The 21954-nt window shown below is 37.9% G+C and overlaps 1 protein-coding gene across 1 annotated transcript in view; it reads left to right on the forward strand.

Moving 5' to 3' along the window:
- The first annotated feature begins 5713 nt into the window (after positions 1–5713).
- galnt9 (polypeptide N-acetylgalactosaminyltransferase 9) overlaps positions 5714–21954 on the forward strand; it is a 95641-nt gene continuing 79400 nt past the window's right edge. The window contains exons 1-2 of the mRNA XM_056263924.1: positions 5714–6578; positions 17704–17884. Of these exons, the coding sequence (XP_056119899.1) occupies positions 6338–6578; positions 17704–17884 (422 nt within the window). The 5' untranslated portion in view covers positions 5714–6337. The remainder of the gene's footprint in view (positions 6579–17703; positions 17885–21954) is intronic.

Here is a 21954-nt window from a genome sequence, read left to right on the forward strand (position 1 = left end):
AGCGGTCGTTTATATACCCTTGCGATGCAATGTGATTGACAGGATTGGATGAATACATATCTCCTGTACTTTCCAACTCCCTTATTTGTAGGTAGAGGACTATGGTTACTTTGAAGTAGGTAAAACTGAATAAACATGAAAGAACGCAGGGGGAAAAAACAGGTGAATCTACAGGATTTCTGAGACTTTTTCTTTATTTTTGAAAACATCATGGGAACCATTGTTTCAGTTTAACTTTTAGTCAACTCGCGGCCAACTCTCACTCTGACAGCATGCATGCATTAGGATGTTACTGAGTGCAGTCTCCTGAGTTTTTCTATCTTTATTCTATAAATTATTTACTATTTTATTTTGAAGATGCCATGTAACCAAGGCTGCATGGGTTGCTTTGAGAGGATTAAACTCCAACACCTCCAGGCGAGGTTTGCTCATCATACAATTTGTGTGAGCGTTTGCAGCTTCCATTTTACAGTCAGACTGGCTGAACAAATCTGAGTTTAACACAAACAGGGCACGATGTTTTCCTCAACAGGATCTTTTTAACATTTTTTTTAGGATTCATATGGCGGATGCCTTTTCACCTGCTCTTGACTTATGACTTATTTGATTAGTCTAGCAATACAGCTGTTGCCTATGAGCACTATTTGTTGATTCTATCTCAACAGCAGTGTGAGAAACCTTACAAGACAGTAAAATACATCTGTGCCAGCTCACAGTTCCTGCCCTAGCTGCTCTGTAAATAAAAGAGGCGTGCACTGAATACAATTAACCAAGATAAATTCAAATGCTAGTATAATACATCTGTGGAAAATGAAATTGAATTTGGTGGCCCACTTTACTGTCTAATCAGGTGAAAGCATTCTGTCTCACACACACTCATTGGCAATGTTCAAAATGACATATTAGCATAGTGTGTACTTTACATTATACACTGAAAACTGCAGACTATTGTTTAAACAGTAAAACACATTTATATACAGAAAATTTGTAAAGAATGCATAATGCAGGAATAGTATCTCAAAGTATAAACATTTCACATAGTAGTATGTGGCATCTAGTTTTCATCTAGGAAATGAAACGTGCTTATTCTGCATTTTGAATCCTACTTCGAGTAAAAAAAAAAAGATCTTTTGACATTCTAATCACATAATGATTGAAGAAACCGATCACACTTTATAATCACTTCTGGTTCACTTTTCGCACTGAAATGGAAAGTCAAGTTGTGTGTATTGCATTATAGGATACAGTATTATGTGCAGTGTGCTTTTGCTGAATACTGCACATTGTTGCAAATGTAGTAAGTAAGTTGTCTCATCAGTGTATCTATAAATACAGCAAAAAATGCATGTATGCAGCATTCTATACTGTATAGTGTAAAAATGGTATGCATATTGGTATGCTACTGTATAGCTGACACTGGCATTCTTTTCCCTTCTCTTATTTTATGTCTCTCCATCTGTTCAGCTGCAACTTACCGGATTCATTATTTAGATTGAATCACTGGTCAGGCAGCTCCCATGGCAAGCATTCAAAAGCAGGGTGTTAGAATTGCCCGTTGCTTTGTGCACGTGTCGGTCTGCTCATGTGTAAATGAGTGTGCTCAATACTGTTTATATAAAAAGGTTAGTTCACCCAAAAGGGAAAATTCTGTCATAATTTACTCACTGTTTAACACAAATAGAGAAATTTTTAATAATGTATTTTACAGACATGGGGACTTGTGACTTTGTGACTTGGTGACTTGGACTCGAGTCGACTCGAGTCGCTATTTTTATGACTTGTGACTTGACTTGACATAAAATGAAATACTTGAGACTTGACTCGGACTTGGAAGTTAAAGACTCGGGACTTGACTTGACTTGAGACACGATGACTTGAATGACTTGAGTGTTAATCACATCATGTTTTCAGTTTGAATATAAAATATATAAATTATATATTTTTTTAAAGTTGATCACGACACTATCATCAGTCATGCCCTCTCGTACCTTACGCACACCACGCCCACTTAGATCAGATATCACATCAAAATGTCGGCCGGAGGGCTACCGAGGGTCTTCGCTTTCGGCTTCAAGAATTATTCACAGAAGATGGCAAAAGACGAACAGCGCTTTGCAAGACATGCAACATTAATATTGCGGACAGCCAGACGACAACCTCCAATTTCGTCCGTCATTTGAAGAGCCATTCTGCCCAGTAAGTGCTTGTCAATTTGTTAATGTTAGTTGGTAGTTAGCTAATGTAATAATAGCTAAAGTAGCCATTAACCCTTTCACAAGTAAGTTTAAACTATTCTAACTGATCCCCCAGCGTGAGTTTTTCTAGGCGACCGTTATTTAGAACCTATCACTCACTTTAATGTTTCCATGGTGACGCGTCATTGCTTGTCACGTGACACACCGCAACCACAACACAGCGCTGAATGAATGATGATCTGCTTTTATGTCATTTTTCCTGTTTTATTCAAAATGTTCACAAATGTATTAGCTATAACATACAACACTGATATTCCGATTGTCAAATATGTGTAAGTGGATGTGTTTTGTTGTTTAAACACCTTTATAATGATCGCGTTAGTTGAGCTGTATATGTGCGAATGGGCGGTGCCATGTTAACGTTTACAACAGGTCAATTTCTCAACTTCTCACGAAATACATGAAAGTAACGTTAAGTGACCGGTGAACTGGGAGAAGAATAGGGTAAAATGCAAAGCTATACTTACACAATGTGTATCTGATATGAATAAAACATGACGTCTTATTATAATGGAAAGGATTATTATTGACGCTTCCGTAGACATCAGTGTGTATTTTACAAAATACAAATATTTTTTTTTGCTAGTACTTATGTGTATTTAAATGTCTGAAACCTAAAATAAAAATTATGTGGTTGAAAACACTGAACAGTTGTGATATATGACAGCACTGAGAGCGTATAGCCTTGTTTATACTCGACGCGTCCGCACGAGTGCGAGTCTCCGCTGGCGCTGACTGCGCGCGGACCTCTCCACATGGACGAGGCGTTTATACTTGACGCGCTCGCCGTTGTGCTATTCTGTGAAACGACAGGGGGCGACTCGGAGTAATTCTCCTCTAAACCACCAGGAATCAGCAGTGAAGAAGTAGTTTGCCATTTATTAGTAGTTTATTAATTTCTGATTCATATAAAAAGAGTAATAAATGCAGTAGGTTTATTGTACTTTCGCTGCATGTAAACTAGTAAACAACTGAAGCCTTATTGAAGAGTGTTTAAACCTTAATTTCATCAGCAGGGCTTACTTTTGTAGGCTTATTTTGTAAATGTAAGCAGTTACTTTATACAAGTGCAAACTGGGTGCTTAATGTAAATGTGTTTCTATTCACAAAATGAGAGGCTTTTATGGTCGCCCATCAATGCAAATGTCTCTGTGTATAGAAGGATCATAAACATGGTGGTACAGACATACCAGTTCGGCCAGATTCGGCTCGAAGTCGTTCATCTTCGGATGCGGCGCCGCGCGCGATGTTACAAAAAGTGCCGTGCACACCGCCAGGCGAAATGGGGTCTTGCGCACCCAACGCGCACGACCGCCCACACCGCAATTACGTCATTTTTGCCGAGGGCACTTCGCGCTCTTGCGGACGCGTCGAGTATAAACAAGGCTTATGTCTCTGGCTCAGCGCCAGCCAACGCGTGAAAGCACGTTTGAATTCATTGATAACTTACACGAAGCAGAATAGTGGGTCATATGTCTAATGCTTTTTGAAAACTTAAGGCTTTTTTCTTCATAAAAGAAGTCGGACATCATCACATTTTTGTATACATTTTTATTTCTTTAAATTAGTAAGCTATAGGACACCATCTTTCAAAACATGACCTGCGTGAAAGAGAAAAGTGAATGAATGCGTCATTGTTCCCAAATGCACTTCCGAATGCGCCTCTGTTCATTTCAGACCAAACTGACGCCCATAGATCAAATTCTGCAGGTAAAATTACAATAATAAGGTGACTTGACTTGGACTTGACTTGACCTACTACAGGACTTGACTTGAATTGACTTGACATAGCCTGTGACTTGACTTGACTTGACTTGCCCAGGAAAAAAATACTTGGGACTTACTTGAGACTTGAAGGTTAAGACTTGAGACTTACTTGAGACTTGCACATGTGTGACTTGGTCCCATCTCTGGTATTTTACAAGCAATGGATTTTCTCTTTATATGAATAGGGACTGAACATGTCGAGGTTCAAAAAGGACAGTAGATCACCATAAAAGTATGGTCACATTTACCGTTATTAGGTGAATTTTCACTGACGTAATTCAGTCATTTCAACAGAAACCCACGTGATCGAGAATTTCGTGAGGGCAAAATATTTCCCCACGTAGAGTTTGCAACGGGTTCAAGTTGGTCAAAGGGGTCCGCCTCATATCCTACAGAAAGCTGCTTGGTTTGAAAATGACTACAACATTGACTATAGACAATGGACTGAAATTTCGCTAATGTGAGCGCCAGTGTTGGGGCCAACGCATTATAATCAACATGAGTTACGCAATCATATTATTTTTAACTAGTAAAGTAACGCATTACTTTTAAATCAACAACAAAATATCTAAATAACTTTTTCTAATAAGTAACGCAAGTTACTCCTGACCTTTGGTCCAATTCAACCATACATATAAGCAAAAATTACTAGATAAACATCACATTTGTATTTTCTTTTTTATAGCTGAAGTAAGATTGTTGGGCTGCATCCGAAATCGCATACATCCTTACTGTATAGGCGAAAAACGGTATGAGATGAGAATAAGTAATGTTAAAGTAACGTAACATTACTTTCCATAAAATCTAACTAAGTAACACAATTAGTCACTTTTTAGGGAGTAACACAATATTGTTATGCATTACTTTTAAAAGTAACTTTCCCCAACTGGTGAGCTCAACTTAAAAGTATCGTAAAGGTGGTCCATGTGACGCCTGTCTTAAGTTATAAAATATAAAGTTCTTCCAGGTCAGAGTAAAGTAATGCAAGTGAATGTCTACCGCAATACAAATGTATTGGCGCTTTTAGCATGATACGATCAACTACTTTAAGGATATTTTAAACAAAAGGTTTTTGTAATTCTTTTTAATCTATTTGAGTGTAAATCTATTATGAGATATGACAATAATCCACTTTTTTTGTTGATATCCTAACCTTAGATAAATGTGACTTTGTGAGCATATAGCCCACATTGAGTGCATTCTGGCTGACATATATTATTTTGCTTTTGTGGTTACAGACACATTTGAAAGTGCTTCTCGGAAGACTTAAGTATTTCTTCATGGTAAACAAAACATTTGATAGATGTAGGCTTTAGAAGCTCAAGAGTGCCCAGTGAAAGCAAGAAAAACAAAAGCACAGGTTGAAAGAACGAACTGGCAAGAGACACAAAGAGAATATATAAAAGACTCAAAATAAAGGAAGACAAGTAAACTTGTCTTGGAGAACATTTTCATTTGTTAATGACCCACTGATTGTATTATTCCTTGGAAATGCCACATTTGCACTTGGGCGTAACATTGAAATCATTATTCTTATACAAACTCTATGTAATTTAATTGGCCAGTCTCCGTGAAAACATTAGAATGTAATCCAACAGTTATCCTCATCATCTATCAAATTCCAGCCTTTCATCCCCTCACACAGTGTTGAATATTTATGAGTTTGCCGACGTCACCAGAGCGCTGAGCAGCGCGTGAAAAGCGGGATGTGAGGGAGGGAGCATGCGGGGAGCGCGAGAGAAGAACGCTGCCATGCAAACCATCGCTTGACAGCGTCTTTTTTTCTTTTTCTTTTTTACTTCCACCTGCGTTCGTTGCATAAGGATTGTGCATTTCATCTGTCCGGTCATTGAAATCGCTCATCTTATTTCGATGCCCGAGCGCGATGCATCTTTGCTTTAACAGACGGAGTCGCGTGAAGGATGCTGCACACGGAGGATCGCTGTTTGACATGCACTGACATTTAAAATGAGCCATCTGAACCGTGCACATCTCGTGCATTTCGACTCATGAGTGCACAGCGCATGCTTTTAATCTGAGCATAATCTCCGTAGGCTGCTCTGACACATTTCTAAACGTTTGTAATGGGGGTCAGCACAAGACCCCGAGGCGGTGTTATTTGATTGCAAGCTCTATTACGTGTTTTACTTCTATATCATATATACTTGCATCATCAGATAGGAGCGTTGATCAGCAGTTAAGCTTGTGAAACTGCGGCGCGCGCGGGTTGTGTGTGGTGCTGAACGGACAGCTCCCACCACAGCGGATCATATGGATCAATATTAGGGGTCTGACAGTGTCGCTCTCGGGCTTTAATGGCTGTGGCACGCAAGATCAAAACTCTGCTGACGGTCAACATTCTGGTGTTCGTCGGGATCATCTTGTTCTCGGTCTACTGCAGGATCCAGGACCGATCCGAAGAGCTCGTGCAGATCGGGAGGCTGTCGGATCAGAGACTGCGAGGCAGGAATGCCAAAGTTACGAACTCCTTGGACAGACAGTCCATTCTCAAACGGCTCGAGCGACTAGAAGATGTGGTGTATAATCAGTTAAATGGTATGTTAGCTTTAATCATCTTTGACTTTCATTAATAAGTCATTCACATGAATTATATAATGCATAATAAATCAGTGTTTTATGGACATCTAGGTTTACACTTTGGATTTTATTGTGAATTTACTGTAATTGAATACTTTAAATGAGACTTTTTTATCACATGACGATTAATATAGACATGTTTATGATGCAATAAACATGTCAGGAAGATCAAGACAGGATAAAGTGGACATAACCTATCAATATATATATCAATCAAAGTGTTAGCACACTCATAACTGATTAAATGTAATGATCTATTAAGCATTTTATGATTTCATAATGTTTTTTTAATGTTATTGCTGAAATATAAAGTGCTATGGGAAATTAGAGAAAGGACAGTGTAGTAAGGGCTCATTGACTGATTGTAACAGTAATACATTTTGTGCTGTGTCTCTAACTCCAGGCATGTTGAGGGGTTTCAGAGATGTTGTTCTGAAAGTTTTCTTGCTTCTCTGTTACATTATGTCTGCAGTGACAACAATTTACGCATTTCTCAGAGTAAGCTGTCTTTCATAATGTGTATTAATTCTTTAAGGCCAATTTAATTTATAATTCAAATGCAATTCTACATGTCTAAATCTGGAATACAAAACTGACCTCTCTTGAACTTGAAGTTGTACACATTATTTGAGGAGAGGAAAAATTTTAAGACTGTTTATTTATGTATTTATTTTGACAGCAAAAAAGCAATTCAAGAAATTGAAGCAATGAATCAGAATTGAAATAAATATTACAATTATTCTAAATTTCCCAATCATGGTTGAGGAAAAATTGCAGTATTCACAGATATATGTCCATATAAAATCTGCAGATTTCCACTGAATTAGACGCTGCGTCATTCATAACATTAAACAAATTCGTTCGTCTCTGTGTTCATGTATATTTGCTTTCAGCTACCAATAAGAATGAAGAACTCTCAGATTTCTATAGTATATTTAACCATTTTTAAATCCATGTCACGTAATCCCACAGATTTTACCCCAAAAACAGTGCAGAAAAAAAGTCTGCAGATTCTCTCGAAGCCTGCAAAAAGAAATTGTACTTTACGATCTTGCTTCCCATGCACTTGCATCTGTTGTTGCCATAACCACACTTATCCTCTCTCTTCTGAGTTCTTTTCTTAGAATATTAGAGCCCATTTCCTCAATCATTATGTTCTTAGACCATAGAACATTTTCTTCCAGAACACATCTGAAGGTCATAGTTCACGTGATGTGCTATATCCTTCCATCAAATGTCTGTTAAAAGACCTATCACTCTCTTTTTGCTTTTCTTTAGTGCATCTATTTGATCTGATTGTTATTCCGTAAGACCGCCACCATTTGTGTATAAAGGGGGTCACTCTGTCAGTTAGAATTATCCATCTTGCATTTGGAGGAAAGCCAAGAGGGACTGCTTTACAAAAAAAAGGCCCTCTAATGTACCCTACTGATTGAAAGGGCTTTCATTCTGCACAAGTGCCACCACATATTTCTCCCGGAGGCTTTTCCACTCTGTAGAATTCACCAGTCTGTCACAAATCTTCTTGATGTTGGGGCCGTTATACATTTTATTTTGACACATATTTATCCGATGCGCATAAAACGTGCGAGATTGTATCCGCCGACTGTATGTGATATTAAGACTGGAATAGGTTTTCCCTTGATGTTTTTACATTTCTGTTGCCGTATTTGCTTCCAATGTTGATTTGAAGTAATTGTCCATTTTTCTGTTGTTTATTGTCTTGACAATGAGACCCAGAGGATTACGCCAAGGTCCGATTGGATTTCTAGGACTCAGCGAGTTTTGCAAGAAAGCAGTAATTGTCTGGCTGTTGATGGCGCCCTCATCCCTTGAAACATCTTCGCAAATATGCAGTAAATGTTTGTATGAGCATTACTTTGATGAAAAATTTCCCAGAGAACATATAAAACATAATCATAGACAGTGCTTCTGGTTTGAGATGGACAGCTGAATCACCATTTACAACCCCCAACATTCATTAAATGAGAATCATAGTACACCGCATGATCATGCACCTGTTTTTATTGAAAGGGCATCGGTGGTGGAAAAATTGCAGATTTGACAGCCAGGGATCATCATGCATTGCATGTAGTTTGTGCAAGAAGGTGTGACCTGACTGAATGGACCACATTTTGACATAAATGGATGATTTTTGTCACAGTACTCTACCTTAGTTTGAAAGTATACTGTACATGTTTGTGGTATACAAGTAGTTTAATTTTGTTTTGTAAGATTGTTTAAGTATATATATCCAATAGCATCGAGATTCTTATATAGTTGCTCTATTACTGTGCATTTACAGATGTGCCAGTTTGTATGTGATATGTTTGTGATAACAGAGAACAAGTCATATTGTAATGTTCATCATTGTTTGCTACAAAGTGCATGTTGATTCTTCTGTAGGATTGCTTTACTCAACTAAATCTGACCTTGAGGGATAGTTGTGAAGCTAAAGTGCGAGAGGGAGATGGAAATGTCACTATAAAACCGGAATAGTTTGGCAATTACTTAAATAATGCATGTAAATCAGTTACCTTGAGTCACGAGAGTCAAATTAATTTACATTGTACACAAGCTAAACAGTACAATAAACTACAACAGCATAGATTAAGTTAATCAGCGCAGGAAGTGTAATGACGTTTACTATTTGGACAAAACCAGGATGCAAAGAGAGCCAATCAGGGATGGACAGTTGAGTTTTCTAGAAACGCTGTGTTATTGTGACCCTTTATCTGACTGTTATAAAAATGCAGAGCTATGAGAATGTGCAATTAGCCCCTTGATTAGGCAGCAGATCTACCGTGAGCATTACCGCTAAAGTGTGCTTAATTTCTACAGCTGTAGTTCGGTTTACCTTCGGAAACACAGATGCGTTAGACTGAACCGATTTCTAAGTGATATAAACAGACAGAGAAGGCTATACTATCATTCAAAAGTTTAGGTTGGTGCGAATTATTATTATTATTATTTTTATTTTTTTATGTTTTTAAAAGAAGTCTATGCTCACCAAGGCTCATCAATTTGATCAAAAATACAGTAAAAATTTCAGTTTCAATGCTCTACACGATCCCAGCCGAGGAATAAGGCTTTTATCTGGCGAAATGATCGGTCATTTTCTAAAAAAAAATGATACTTTTTAACCACAAATGCTCGTCTTGCACTAGCTGTGATGCGCCACACATTACGTAATCACGTTGAAAGGTCACGCGTGATGTAGGCGGAAGTACCGACCTTGTGTTTACAGAGCGAACGTGCAAAGATTAAGTCAAACACCCTTTACAAAAAAAAAGAAGAAGTTTTTCGCCTCCTTTCCTACATTTTCCGCCTGACATTTCCAACGTGATTACTTACTGTAATGCGTGAAGTTGTGGACGTGCACGACGAGCATTTGTGGTTGAAAAGTAAATATATTTGTATTTTGTTTTTAAAATATGACCAATCGTTTCGCCAGATTAGACCCTTATTCCTCGGCTGGGATCGCGTAGAGCCTTTGAAGCTGCATTGAAACAGCAATTTGGACCTTGGTTCCCGTTGAAGACCACTATGAAGAAAGATCCTGGAATGTTTTTCTCAAAAACCTTAATTTCTTTTCGACTGAAGAAAGAAAGACATGAATATCTTGGATGACATGGGGGTGTGCGTAAATTATCAGGAAATTTTAATTCTGAAGTGAACTACTCCTTTAAAATGTCATGTAGCTATTACTCCAGTCTTCAGAGTCACATGATCCTTCAGAAATTCGAATGTGCTAATTTGGTGCTCAAGAAACATGTCTTTCTATTATTATCAATGTTGAATCCAGTTGCTCAATATTCAATGACTCTGATTGGATCGGGAGCACTAAAACTTAATCGGGACATCCCGTTTCACAGTAAAACTCACTTGGCACTTAGATGCAGCTTCTGTGTAGTTTTAAATGGCAAGCTTAACCATTATATACTGTATATGGCTTATCACACCGCGTGGGAGCCCCCTATAGGGTTGAGGCTGTGTAGGTGTTCCGTATGCCATGCATCTATAAAAAGTACGACCGCCCCGACATTGTTCTGATACAGAGTGCTGATACAATGGATAATGTAATTTTCCTGGCTCTAGTCATTTAGAGTTAGAATGAAATCCAGTGGAAGAAATTATAATATAATATATAATATCAATAAACTAACTTCCTGCTCCCAATGTACAAGATAATTGAGATTACAGATATGATTTAAATGTTTTTTTTTTTTACAAACGTTTTTATAATTTGTTTCTTAATTTATATGACCTTGTATTACTTTATGAATTCTGGGTATAAATCAGCCTTTTGAGTAAGTATTTAACCACTGTCGATGCTTTATGACCCAGCACATTTTACTGTCTGATGCATTCACAGTGGACTCTAAGGGGACTGTCCAATCCATGTCCCCTTAACCACATTTTCCTCATGAATATTTATGCTGCACTAGCATCAGTTTTGACATGAATTCATATATTCATTCAGCTCCCAAATCACCTCAAAAAGGAGTGTCTGTTATCCTGGAATCCATAAAGGGTCAGTAAGACTTTTTCAAATCTTGTTACATAATTTAAAGCAATTCGGAGTAAAAGTGCATCAAGCCTGAATGCTGCCAGAGCACTTTACAAGAAAGCAGGAGATAAACTTGACTGGTAGTATCACAGATGGATGACTGAAGACCTCCACAAACACAGTGGATTAAACCATACTGGTTAAGCCAGTTATATACTGTATATAGGCCTAGATTTTGGCACGATCTGTTGACGTAGGATGTCATGGTGATTCGTAAAAAGACAATGGGCATTGGGATAAGACCACCTACGCCGCGTCTTTGATGCTTTATGACGTCCCGACAGAAAGACTAGCAGGTTGAATTTTTTTTCCCGTCCTCCACAATGCGTTCCGTCACATCTGTGACGTTGACCAATAGGAGCTAGCTCTTCAAACATGGCAAAACAAAAGACTGCTGCTAGGTGGAATAATGCAAGGTTCAATTCTCCTGCCTTTATGATGTTTCCTACCACGAGTGGAAAATGTTAAATGCTGGCGAACGATAGCAGAGGTGCTTCAGTCACCCAGTGAGTACTGAAATACCACTTCGGTAGTCATTGTTTACTCTCTTGTTTTCTGAAGTCAGTCGCTAGGTCCGCCTTCTCAATGACATCACGCAAGTCTTTAAAAGACGCCAAGCAATGATTGGTTGGAAAGCAAAATGTAGTCCATAACACAACAATAATTTAGTAGTCAAAATCGCATAATCTTATCTGACACTGTGACTATCGACAAAAATATTGTGTAGTCTGAAACCGACACTAGACAACAATACGATTGAATGGAAAGAAAACTTTTCTGAAGTCTCCCAATTATCAGATTGTTCTTCTGAGATAAAGACTTCATGACTCCTTTTAGCAGAGATCTCAACAGTGTCTCAGATTGTGATCACATTTGCCAAGAGAACAAAGTCTGCACTCAAAAGTAAGAGATTTCAGTATGAGCGCCAACATTTCTCATGAAATTCTTCTAAGATCTACGCTGTTATCCACATTCTACTTTTCTGTACTGTTATTATATATCACTATACAGTACCAATTGTCTCATTTATTTATATTCTTATTTCTCTTTAGTAACTACAGAAGAGACATCTGAGATCCGGTTGATACTTAATGAAACTTAAACTGACAACTCAATTAAGTATAGTGAGCTATCAAACAGTAACCTCTAAGCAAAAAGGAAAACATTCCTCTGGGCTGGGATCTGTATCCTGGTTGTCAGGACTGTAAAGCTTATCATGAGTGAGGTATTCATGATTCTGAACTGCCTAAGTACACATGCACAGAATATGCTTAAAAGAAAGTGGAATTGGAGCTATCTGTCATGAAATTCAAAGCTTTTTGCAAAACGTAGCTAACAGGATCCGTTCATAAGCCATTTCTCAAAGACAGACTGCCGAGCAGCCTGTTAAAATAATGAGTCTGGAAAGTCCAGTCCATTACAGAAACAGAGAAAATGTCACAGAGAGAGAGAGAGAGAGAGAGAGAGAGAGAGAGAGAGAGAGAGAGAGAGAGAGAGAGAGAGAGAGAGAGAGAGAGAGAGAGAGAGAGAGAGAGAGAGAGAGAGAGAGAGAGAGAGAGAGAGAGAGAGAGAGAGAGAGAGAGAGAGAGAGAGAGAGAGAGACTCATGATAGAGTATTAGAATTTCAGACACACATCCTTCACTTTTTCAACAAAAAAACTGAAAAAATGGTGTTCTATATTGTTTAGCTGACATTTTGAGACCAAATTGGAGCCCATTTATTTTCCTTTTCCCTTTACTTTTAAAAATGAACACATGTGTTTTATTGAATGCACGAAACAAGCACAAATTACAGTTCCAGTGCTGAGATATTTCCTATAGAAACAGTTTTTATTACCATCTAGTGCATGAATTATTATATCATATCATTGTTTATTTTTATTTTCCAAATTTGAAATGAAATATTCCATCAGCCATGTTGAAATTATTTTACCATTTCAAAACATAATTTGCTATTCATTACATTAGGCATACATTTAATTTGTATACATTTCTGAATGCAAAATAAATGATTAGTTTAACAGTGCTTTGGTCAGTTTTTCCATATAAGAAGTCTGTAAATTTTATATGTGTCCTAATATGTGCAACCTCATTAAACAATAGCCCCTTTCACGCAGCAATCCTGGTAAATTACCGTAAAATTGCCAGAACGACTTTACCGGTAAATTAAAAAATGTGCTGTTCAGACCATTCACGCATCAGTTCCAAAATACCGGTAAACTCTGTGATGTCATTAACCCAAAGTGATCTCTAAAGTTGTTGACAAATCTCTTCATCCGCCCGGACGACGAGAAGTGCTTTAGTTTCGGTATCACTCCAATTTGAAGACATTTGTAAACAGTGCTTCGTAATTTTATGAATGGCCCAGAGCCGTTGCTTTTTCAATGCCTTCTGATTGGCCCAAATCACTTCTTACGTCAGCGTGTTCTGACCTCGTATATGCAAAAGAACGTGAAATAATCTTCATTCCGTGTTCACACAGTGCATATGCCGGTAGTTTACTGGTAATGTTACAACTTCCCTTACTGGTAAATTGACGGAACCAATTTATCAGTATATTTGAAAAGGTCCTGTTCACACATGATCTGTTATCGGTAATTTACCGGTAATTTACTGTAAAGACTGTATGTGTGAAAGGGTCTATTGTTTCTAGTTTGTTGCTTTTTTTAAATGTATTTCATAAATTGGTGTAATTATGACGTTTATTTTCATGTAGAGCTGAAAATAGAAACAGAAACCGTGCTAATGGTTTAAAAGCAACTGCCGATTAGTTTCCAGACTTGTAGATTTGTAAACTAGAAAAGTACAAATCACAAGTCTCTATCATGCCCTTTCCATTTGGAGGATGAAATATTGGTAAGAGGGCTATCGATTTTTTTTAAGAGGGAAGAAAACAGAATAATTGCTATTCCACAAACAGAGCCTGTTTCCTTTGGTCTTTGTAACTTAATTTCTTCAGCTCACTGTAATCACTGCTGTCTCTTTACAGCCTTCGAGGCATATTATTATATGAGTACACACGCATTTACATAGACACCGGTTAATAGCATCTCTGAGCTGAACAGCAGCTAAAACACAATCTCCATTGCCAAATTTATTAGCAGCCACGAAAATAGTCAGTTAGCTAGTTAGTTTGGAGTTTGAAATACCCTACGTCTACTTTCATGGAGGCGTTTGCTATATTGCCACTTTCAAAGGATGAAGACTTGGGCTCGAATTGATACAATAAAACTGATGCCATCATTACTGTCCATATCACTGTTCACAAGTGCTGAGGAAGCCTCTGGAGCTGAATTTCAGATATGGTAATGGTCGTTTAGTTTCTGGCACGCGGTGTAAGTGGTAGACCAATGGCAACAGACTGGGCCATCTGACCAATCAGAGCAGAGTATAGGCTCTCGGAAAGGAGGGGTTTAGAGAGACCGGATCCTTGATCACGCAATTTCAGATACTGTGAGAAAAGAGGTGACACTGCAGTGTATTTTATTATTTGTTAGTCTTAGATGGTTTAGATCAGGGTTGTCCGATCCTGCTGCTGAAGGGCCACTGTCCTGCAGAGTTTAGCTCCAACCACCTCTAACACACTTGCCTGGAAGTTTTTTACACTCGCGGTGTAAGTGGTAGACCAATGGCAACAGACTGGGCCATCTGACCAATCAGAGCAGAGTATAGGCTCTCGGAAAGGAGGGGTTTAGAGAGACCGGATCCTTGATCACGCAATTTCAGATACTGTGAGAAAAGAGGTGACACTGCAGTGTATTTTATTATTTGTTAGTCTTAGATGGTTTAGATCAGGGTTGTCCGATCCTGCTGCTGAAGGGCCACTGTCCTGCAGAGTTTAGCTCCAACCAGCTCTAACACACTTGCCTGGAAGTTTCTAGCGAGTCTGAAGATTAGCTGTTTCAGGTGTGATTTGTTGGAGCTAAACTCTGCAAAACACCAGGAGCAGGTTTGGACACCCTTGGTCTAGAAGGTCTCCCAGCCTGGGTAAAGGGGTGTTCTTATTGTCTAGATCAGGGTCCCTCAAATCCGGCCCTGGATGGCCTACTCTGAAGGCCATGATTGGCTGGTTCGGTTGTGTTTAATTAGGGCTGGAGGTAAACAGGACAGTGGCCCTCTAGGACTGGATTTGAGAAACCCTGGTCTAGATGGTCTCAAAGCCTGGCCAAATTGGTTTTCAGTTTGTTAAGTTGGTTGTACAGCACTTAACAAGTGATTGTATTTGCATTGTATTAGCAGACCACTGCATTAAATCATTGATATGCAGTTTCTCTCTGCCATAGACAGCTGGCTCTCAGGGATTAGTGTCAAAATGCCAGGCCGCTATGTAATAGAATTCTCTCAAAACAGCCAACAGAGGCAGCCTTCGAGACAATGGAAATAACAATGACAGTGAAAGAGACACAAACCCTCAGACGGTTTCAGAGAGACATTACAATTTCAGCTCAAGCTTGCCAGAACACCTATGATGCAAGAACTCAGACTCCAAGTCAAGTCAACGCTCTGGGAGGTCACGACTGCCAGGAAGAGAGACAGACCTGGAATACTTTATGTAGACCAGCCATTTGTGGTTGCTTTAGGGTTCAGGGTGGAATAGGATTTAATGCTGCACCAACTGGTGTTTGTGGAACAGCCTGGTTTGGATTCCAAGACACAATCTGTACGTTCTGTTGCCAAGCATGGTTATCCCCCAGAGCCAAACCATCCCTTCTCAAAAATCACTCCGAATTACTTGAATTCTAATGATGTTTGTGAAAGGATAAGCCTATGATCATGGAAGCTTTTTGCCTGGTAGACAAGGTTTCAAATGTGTGGTCTTGAGAAACATGAACATTTAGAGTCATAATGAGCTGTTATATCAATCCTATATGGCCACAGAAAAATAACGCAATACGTCACTTGTGCTTTTCCACAGTTAAGGGTTGTCCTTATGTATGCTGATTTTAAGTGCTTCCCGTCAGTGTTATTTTACTACTATGTATATATTGTTATAGTATTTATTAAAATTTTGAATTTTTATATTTCAGTTTTCATTTTTACTTTACTTTGTTTTACCCATTTTTATGTGCTTTGCCATTTTTATTAGTTTTCTGTTTAGCTTAAAGCTTTTTAGTTTTCTTAATTATAATACTTAAACTTATTTTATATCAGTAAGTTGCCAAGGCATTTCTAATCTAAGTTTTTTAAGTTCATATTTTTATGTAATGTTTATTTCAATCATTTGAAATAATTTTAGTTTTAGTTAATTATGACAACACTGCCCCTGGTTTCCTACTTGGGATTGTGCATTGTCAATATGAATATAATTGACTAGAGCTAGACTCTCTCTTTCACTTCCTATGAAGCCTTGTTCAGTCTAAAAGTAATACTTCATGAAATACCCTATTTATTTTATGCATTGTTTTAGGTAATTGTTTTAATCTGTATTTATTTATAAACTGTGTTATATACACACTGTCACTTAGTAACAAACCACAGCAATATGATAAAAGACACCGATGTTTAATAAATATCCGTATGTGTATCGATAACATTGGGAAATAAACTCTGCCAAGTAGTTTATTAGCTTATTGTTGTATGTTTGCCAAGCTACGTAGAAACATTGATATAGAATGTATGGTTATTTAAGTGATTTGACTGATATTGTGCAGCAGCTTATAGAACATGCCACATTTTAATTATTAATTTAAAAAAAAATTAAACACAGGTTGATATTCTGAATTTCAATGGCACAGTTTATGAAAAGAGCAAGTAAAATATACAAGATATTTCCCTCTTTCAATATAGTACCAGTTTAGAAACACTTTGTAATTCAATGCTTTTAAAACGAACATCCTTGGATCATACACTTATTTCTGAAACTTGATAGAATTTTTATGTAGCTGTTAATAATTTAGTGAAACATATAATTATGCTCTTTTAAATGTCAAAATGAAACGGCATCTTTAATGGATGTTACACATTTCATCCCTTTTAAAGAGCACGGCAAAGGTTTAAATCTAGACTTTTAAATAACGCCAATTATTCTGACCAATGATTCTGATTAGGAACAACCATCTGGCATTCACTATCTGGTATAATGGATACATTCTGTACAATTCTTCTTCGTCATATTCATTGGGTGTCAAACTACACAGCATTTGATGTGCCCTGTGCCGGAAACAACCCTTGCATCAATCCCATTCTAATTAGCATAGAGCGACAGGATAAATTAGACCTGAATTTCCAAAGGTAAAGAAGACTTACTCTGCACTGACAACCCTTTAAACACAGTTCACTTGCTTTCCACCTTTTCCTCCCGGGAGATCTGTATGAAAGAGGTGACATAAGGCGAAGGTGGTGTCTTGGTGTCCAACATCCAATTATCGCCCATACTCTTGTTCAGCAGTTATGATTTGCATGTCACTGGTGGGTACTCCCGCAGTAATGAACCCAGTTTTGCTTTACCATACTTATGGGATGTTTTGACCTTTGTCATGTCAACTGAAGTCAAACATCTTTTCTGCTTTGCAGGTCTAGCCAAACCCATGGGACTGGTGGAGGGACCTGGAGGTCTAGGACAGGGTGGTGCAGCTGCTACGCTGGGGGAGGACAGCCGAGAGAGCGAAGGGAGGTACGAGGAGTACGGCTACAATGCTCAACTGAGTGACCGCATCTCCTTGGACAGGAACATTCCGGACTACAGGCCGAAAAAGTGAGTATGCTGCAATGACTTTAAACACAGAACATGCCCTTGGAGGTTGAGATAAGAATAGACGTCTAGGTGAGCCGCAGTGTGCACTGGCATTTGTTCTACTCTAGCACACACTCTTAAAAAAAAGGCTGCAATTTCACAAGTTCACACTTACAAAAAATTTGATTGTGTAAAATAGTATGGGTATTTGGCATGCTGTCTGGGGTAAGGCTCCGAGCTCAGAATGTGGCCCGAACCCAGAGTACTCAACCCGTATCTCTGGCTGGGATAGGAACTAGCCAAGAGTGAGGAGTCGGGATGCAGAAAGACTGCAGAGGAACGAAGGTGAGTCGGCTATATATATATATATATAGGCCTCTTTAATCATAATGATTGTGTAGACTATGTGCTCCTCTCGAACTTTGTTAATAAAACATCATTTAATTTCTGATGCATTCGATTTTTTTGTGCCAATGTTTTTTTTAGTATCATTGAGACACTTAAGGTTTTTATTAATAGTTTGAATTGGTTTTTATATTTTCCATTTTAATTTCCATTTTTGTTATTTTTATTAATTTTGTTGTGTTTTTGTCAGTTTTCTAATTTTTTACATATTTATATAGTTTTTATTCATTTTTTTATTTTAGTTTGAATTGTTTTAGCACTTCAAATTAAAAATGTTACTTTGGGAACTAGCTGAAAGAAAACAAGTTTGCACTTTTTAAAATATTTTTTTTATCTCAGTTAAAGTTTATCTTAAGTAACAAAAACGTTTTTTTTTTTTTTTTATAATGTTTTTGCATGGTTTTAGTTTGAGTTTTTTTCCAACAATAATGACCTTGGTTTTTGCATTGAAAATATGAAGCAATTAAATTCCATATATTAATAAGGAGATCATTATTTACTAACCCTAATGTCATTCCAAACCTATATGACTTTCTTTCTTCTGCAGAACAGAAAAGGAAATAAAAAAAGTTTGTGTAGGCTACATTGTTTATTTAATTACTTACTTTTTATATCTTTCACTTTTTTATCACCATAAATATAGCCATGGTAGATATAGCCTGGCATGGCATTAAACTATAAAGAAACAAACAAACAAAAAATGTTCTCAATAAAGTTAAGGTTAATTGGGTCCGATGTTGAGATCGATCCCATTGACTTTCACTGTATGGATATAAGAGTTAAAATATTCCTCAAAATATCTTCTTTTATAATCAAACGTTGAAAGAAAGAAGTTTGTAATATAGGTTCGGAATGACACGAGGGTGAACAGAATTTGTTCACAAGATATTTGAGAACATTCATTCCATTTTGGGATATGTTCTGAAGTAAAAGTCAAATTTGGAGTGGTGTGCAAGAAAATCCGACTTTATTGGCTGCTTTGACTTGTGCTGCCACACATGTCATGGCCCTTTAAAACCATCTACACTGCAGGGTTGATTTTAAAAAGGAAACAGGTTTATAAATAGCCCAGTGGCTGAATCACTTCCCACATTTTAGCATTACAATGCCCTTCAGGGAAGAATCACATTAATAGAGTCAATAGCTTGCAGTGAAAAAGCATTGTGTTAGACAAAGGAGATATGACTGTGTGGAATAGTATCCCTGCCCACTAGGATAGTGTTAATGGTAGGAATGTTAATAATGCAGTAACAGTCAAGGGGTATTTTATATGGGGGGGGGAAAACGACCTTAGAAACAGCTCTGGAATATTAATGGTCATTCATAATAAGTTATATATTTAGAACATGACCCAAAGCACAGATCCAAGGAGATACTAAAGGCTATCCGTATCTGGGTTTTCTTTTGATAGCTAGCTTGGTTTGTTGTGGTTAATGGTGGTCAACTGTAAAAAACGAATTATAAAAATATGAATTCTTTTCAGATACTCTTGACAAAAGTTGCTTTTATCACACTGATGGGTCTGTGTTCGATTTAAGCCATTGTTGATGATGGAGGTTGTCTTGCAGTTGCTATTCTGAAGCCGCTTTAGTTGTTGTTATTCAAACTGTGTGCAAATCACGATTCTCTGTATAGTGTGTCTTGGCAATAATGCTTCCCACTTGCATCGCTGATAAACACAATCATTCACGCTCCTGTACACAAACATGTGTTACCTAAGATATCTCCGTCTGACTTGCACAATCCAAGCCATCACAAATCCGACCCTCACTCAGCACGAGGGGAAGGAACTATTATACACCTCTTCTTGTTTCGAGAATGAAAACTTAATGATAATGATTTCTTTAACATGTACTTTAATCGTGGTAAATAATTCACAGGCTCTTGTTTGATAAGAAACATGAAAAATTCAAATGAACTTGTCGGCTTGCAGTCCTCACATAATTTTGCAAGTAACACTGTGAAATGTGTTTGTGTCATTCTCATGGGCAGTGCTAAAATACAGTTCGTTTATTTAAGTCTGTGAAATGTTTCTGAAAGAAGTCTCTAATGCTCACCAAGGCTACAGTTATTTGATTAAAAGATAGTAAAACAGTATTATGGTACAATTATATATACAATTTAAAATAACTGTTTTCTGTAATATATTTTAAAAAAAAATTCCTGTGATGGGAAAGCTGAATTTTCAGCATCATTAGTCAAGTCAAGTCAAGTCAAGTCACCTTTATTTATATAGCGCTTTTTACAATACATTATTGTATCAAAGCAGCTTCACAGTGATAACATGAAAATAATACAACAAAGTTTGTTTCTGGAAGAAAATTGCGTCAACGTCCACCTTAAGTAAGGCAGATCAATAATATTGTTGAATATTAAATGTCCCCAACTAAGCAAGCCAAAAGCCAAGGCAACAGTGGCAAAACAATTACTCCAGTCTCCAGTGTCACATGATCCTTCAGAAATCATTCTAATATGCTGAACAACTGTATAGTTTGAAGATTTCGCCGGTACTCTGACCACCCACACCGTAACATCAAATCAGACTATTGAATAATTGTATACATTACACATTAGGGGCCCTATTTTAATGATCTGAAACGCAAGTATCAAGCGCGAAGCGCAAGTAACTTTGTGGGCGGGTCTTGGGCGCTGTTGCTATTTTACCGGCGGGATAAATGACTCTTGCGCCCGACGCAAGTTTAAAAGGGGTTGGTCTGAAATAGCTTCATTATTCATAGGTGTGGTTTGGGCGTAATGTGAAATAAACCAATCAGAGCGTCATCCAACATACCCTTTAAGAGCAGGTGCGCATGTTGCATGGCGGATTGCTATTATAACGGCGGATTTACCAGGCGCGCGCCAGGAGCGGTTCACAGCCGAGGAGACCGACGTTCTTGTCAGGGCAGTGAAAGACAGAGAAGTGACGTTGTATGGGGATGGGAGATTTTTTATTTTTTTTGGTTCTTGACGGACAAACTAATTTGTCAGATGTCCTTATATACATATGTGTCTTGCCACTATTGGGCAAACAGGTCTGATCCGTCATTACTACAATTAGCCTGAAAAATGTAGGTAAATGTGTAAGCTAGATTTAGGCCTACATTTTTTTTTTACATCTTCATGGACACCACAATGATTTCCCTCATGTGTTCATATTTTTCCTTGTTATAATGTATGATTTGCAAAAATAAAAACTGCTGCATCTGTGTTGATGAGAGAATCAAAGTGTATGCGCGTTGTGCACCCCTACATTATGGCCAAGCATGCGCGCTTAAAATAGCATTATGAACAACGCGCCACTGACTTTAGACTAGGTTTTTTCTGGTCAGTGGCGGAATTGTTTTCTGGAACTGCAAAATAGCACTCGGGAATGTTTGCGCGGAAACACGTCTCCTTTTTGCGCCGACCCGCCCAGGGAGCGCAAGTTCATTCCCTAGTTTACCGACGTGCGTCTGTGGAGGGAAAAGCCCGCTTTGCGCGGTTACAAAATAGGAATGATACATGCGTCAGTGTACAAAGTCATTTGCGCCGGGTGCAAGATAGGGCCCTAGGAGTTTTTATAAGCTTGTAAGACTGGAAAAACTGGAAGAACGTCACAGAACAGAGCGAAATGTTATTATTTCATATTTAGTAGATGAGTAAACTGCATTAAATAAATGCGACAAAACATGTAATTGATATGACAG

The sequence above is a fragment of the Rhinichthys klamathensis genome, unplaced genomic scaffold (genome assembly GCF_029890125.1).
Source record: "Rhinichthys klamathensis goyatoka isolate OS25496 unplaced genomic scaffold, OSU_Roscu_1.1 h1tg000210l_1, whole genome shotgun sequence".
In the NCBI taxonomy this organism is placed as follows: Eukaryota; Metazoa; Chordata; class Actinopteri; order Cypriniformes; family Leuciscidae; genus Rhinichthys; species Rhinichthys klamathensis.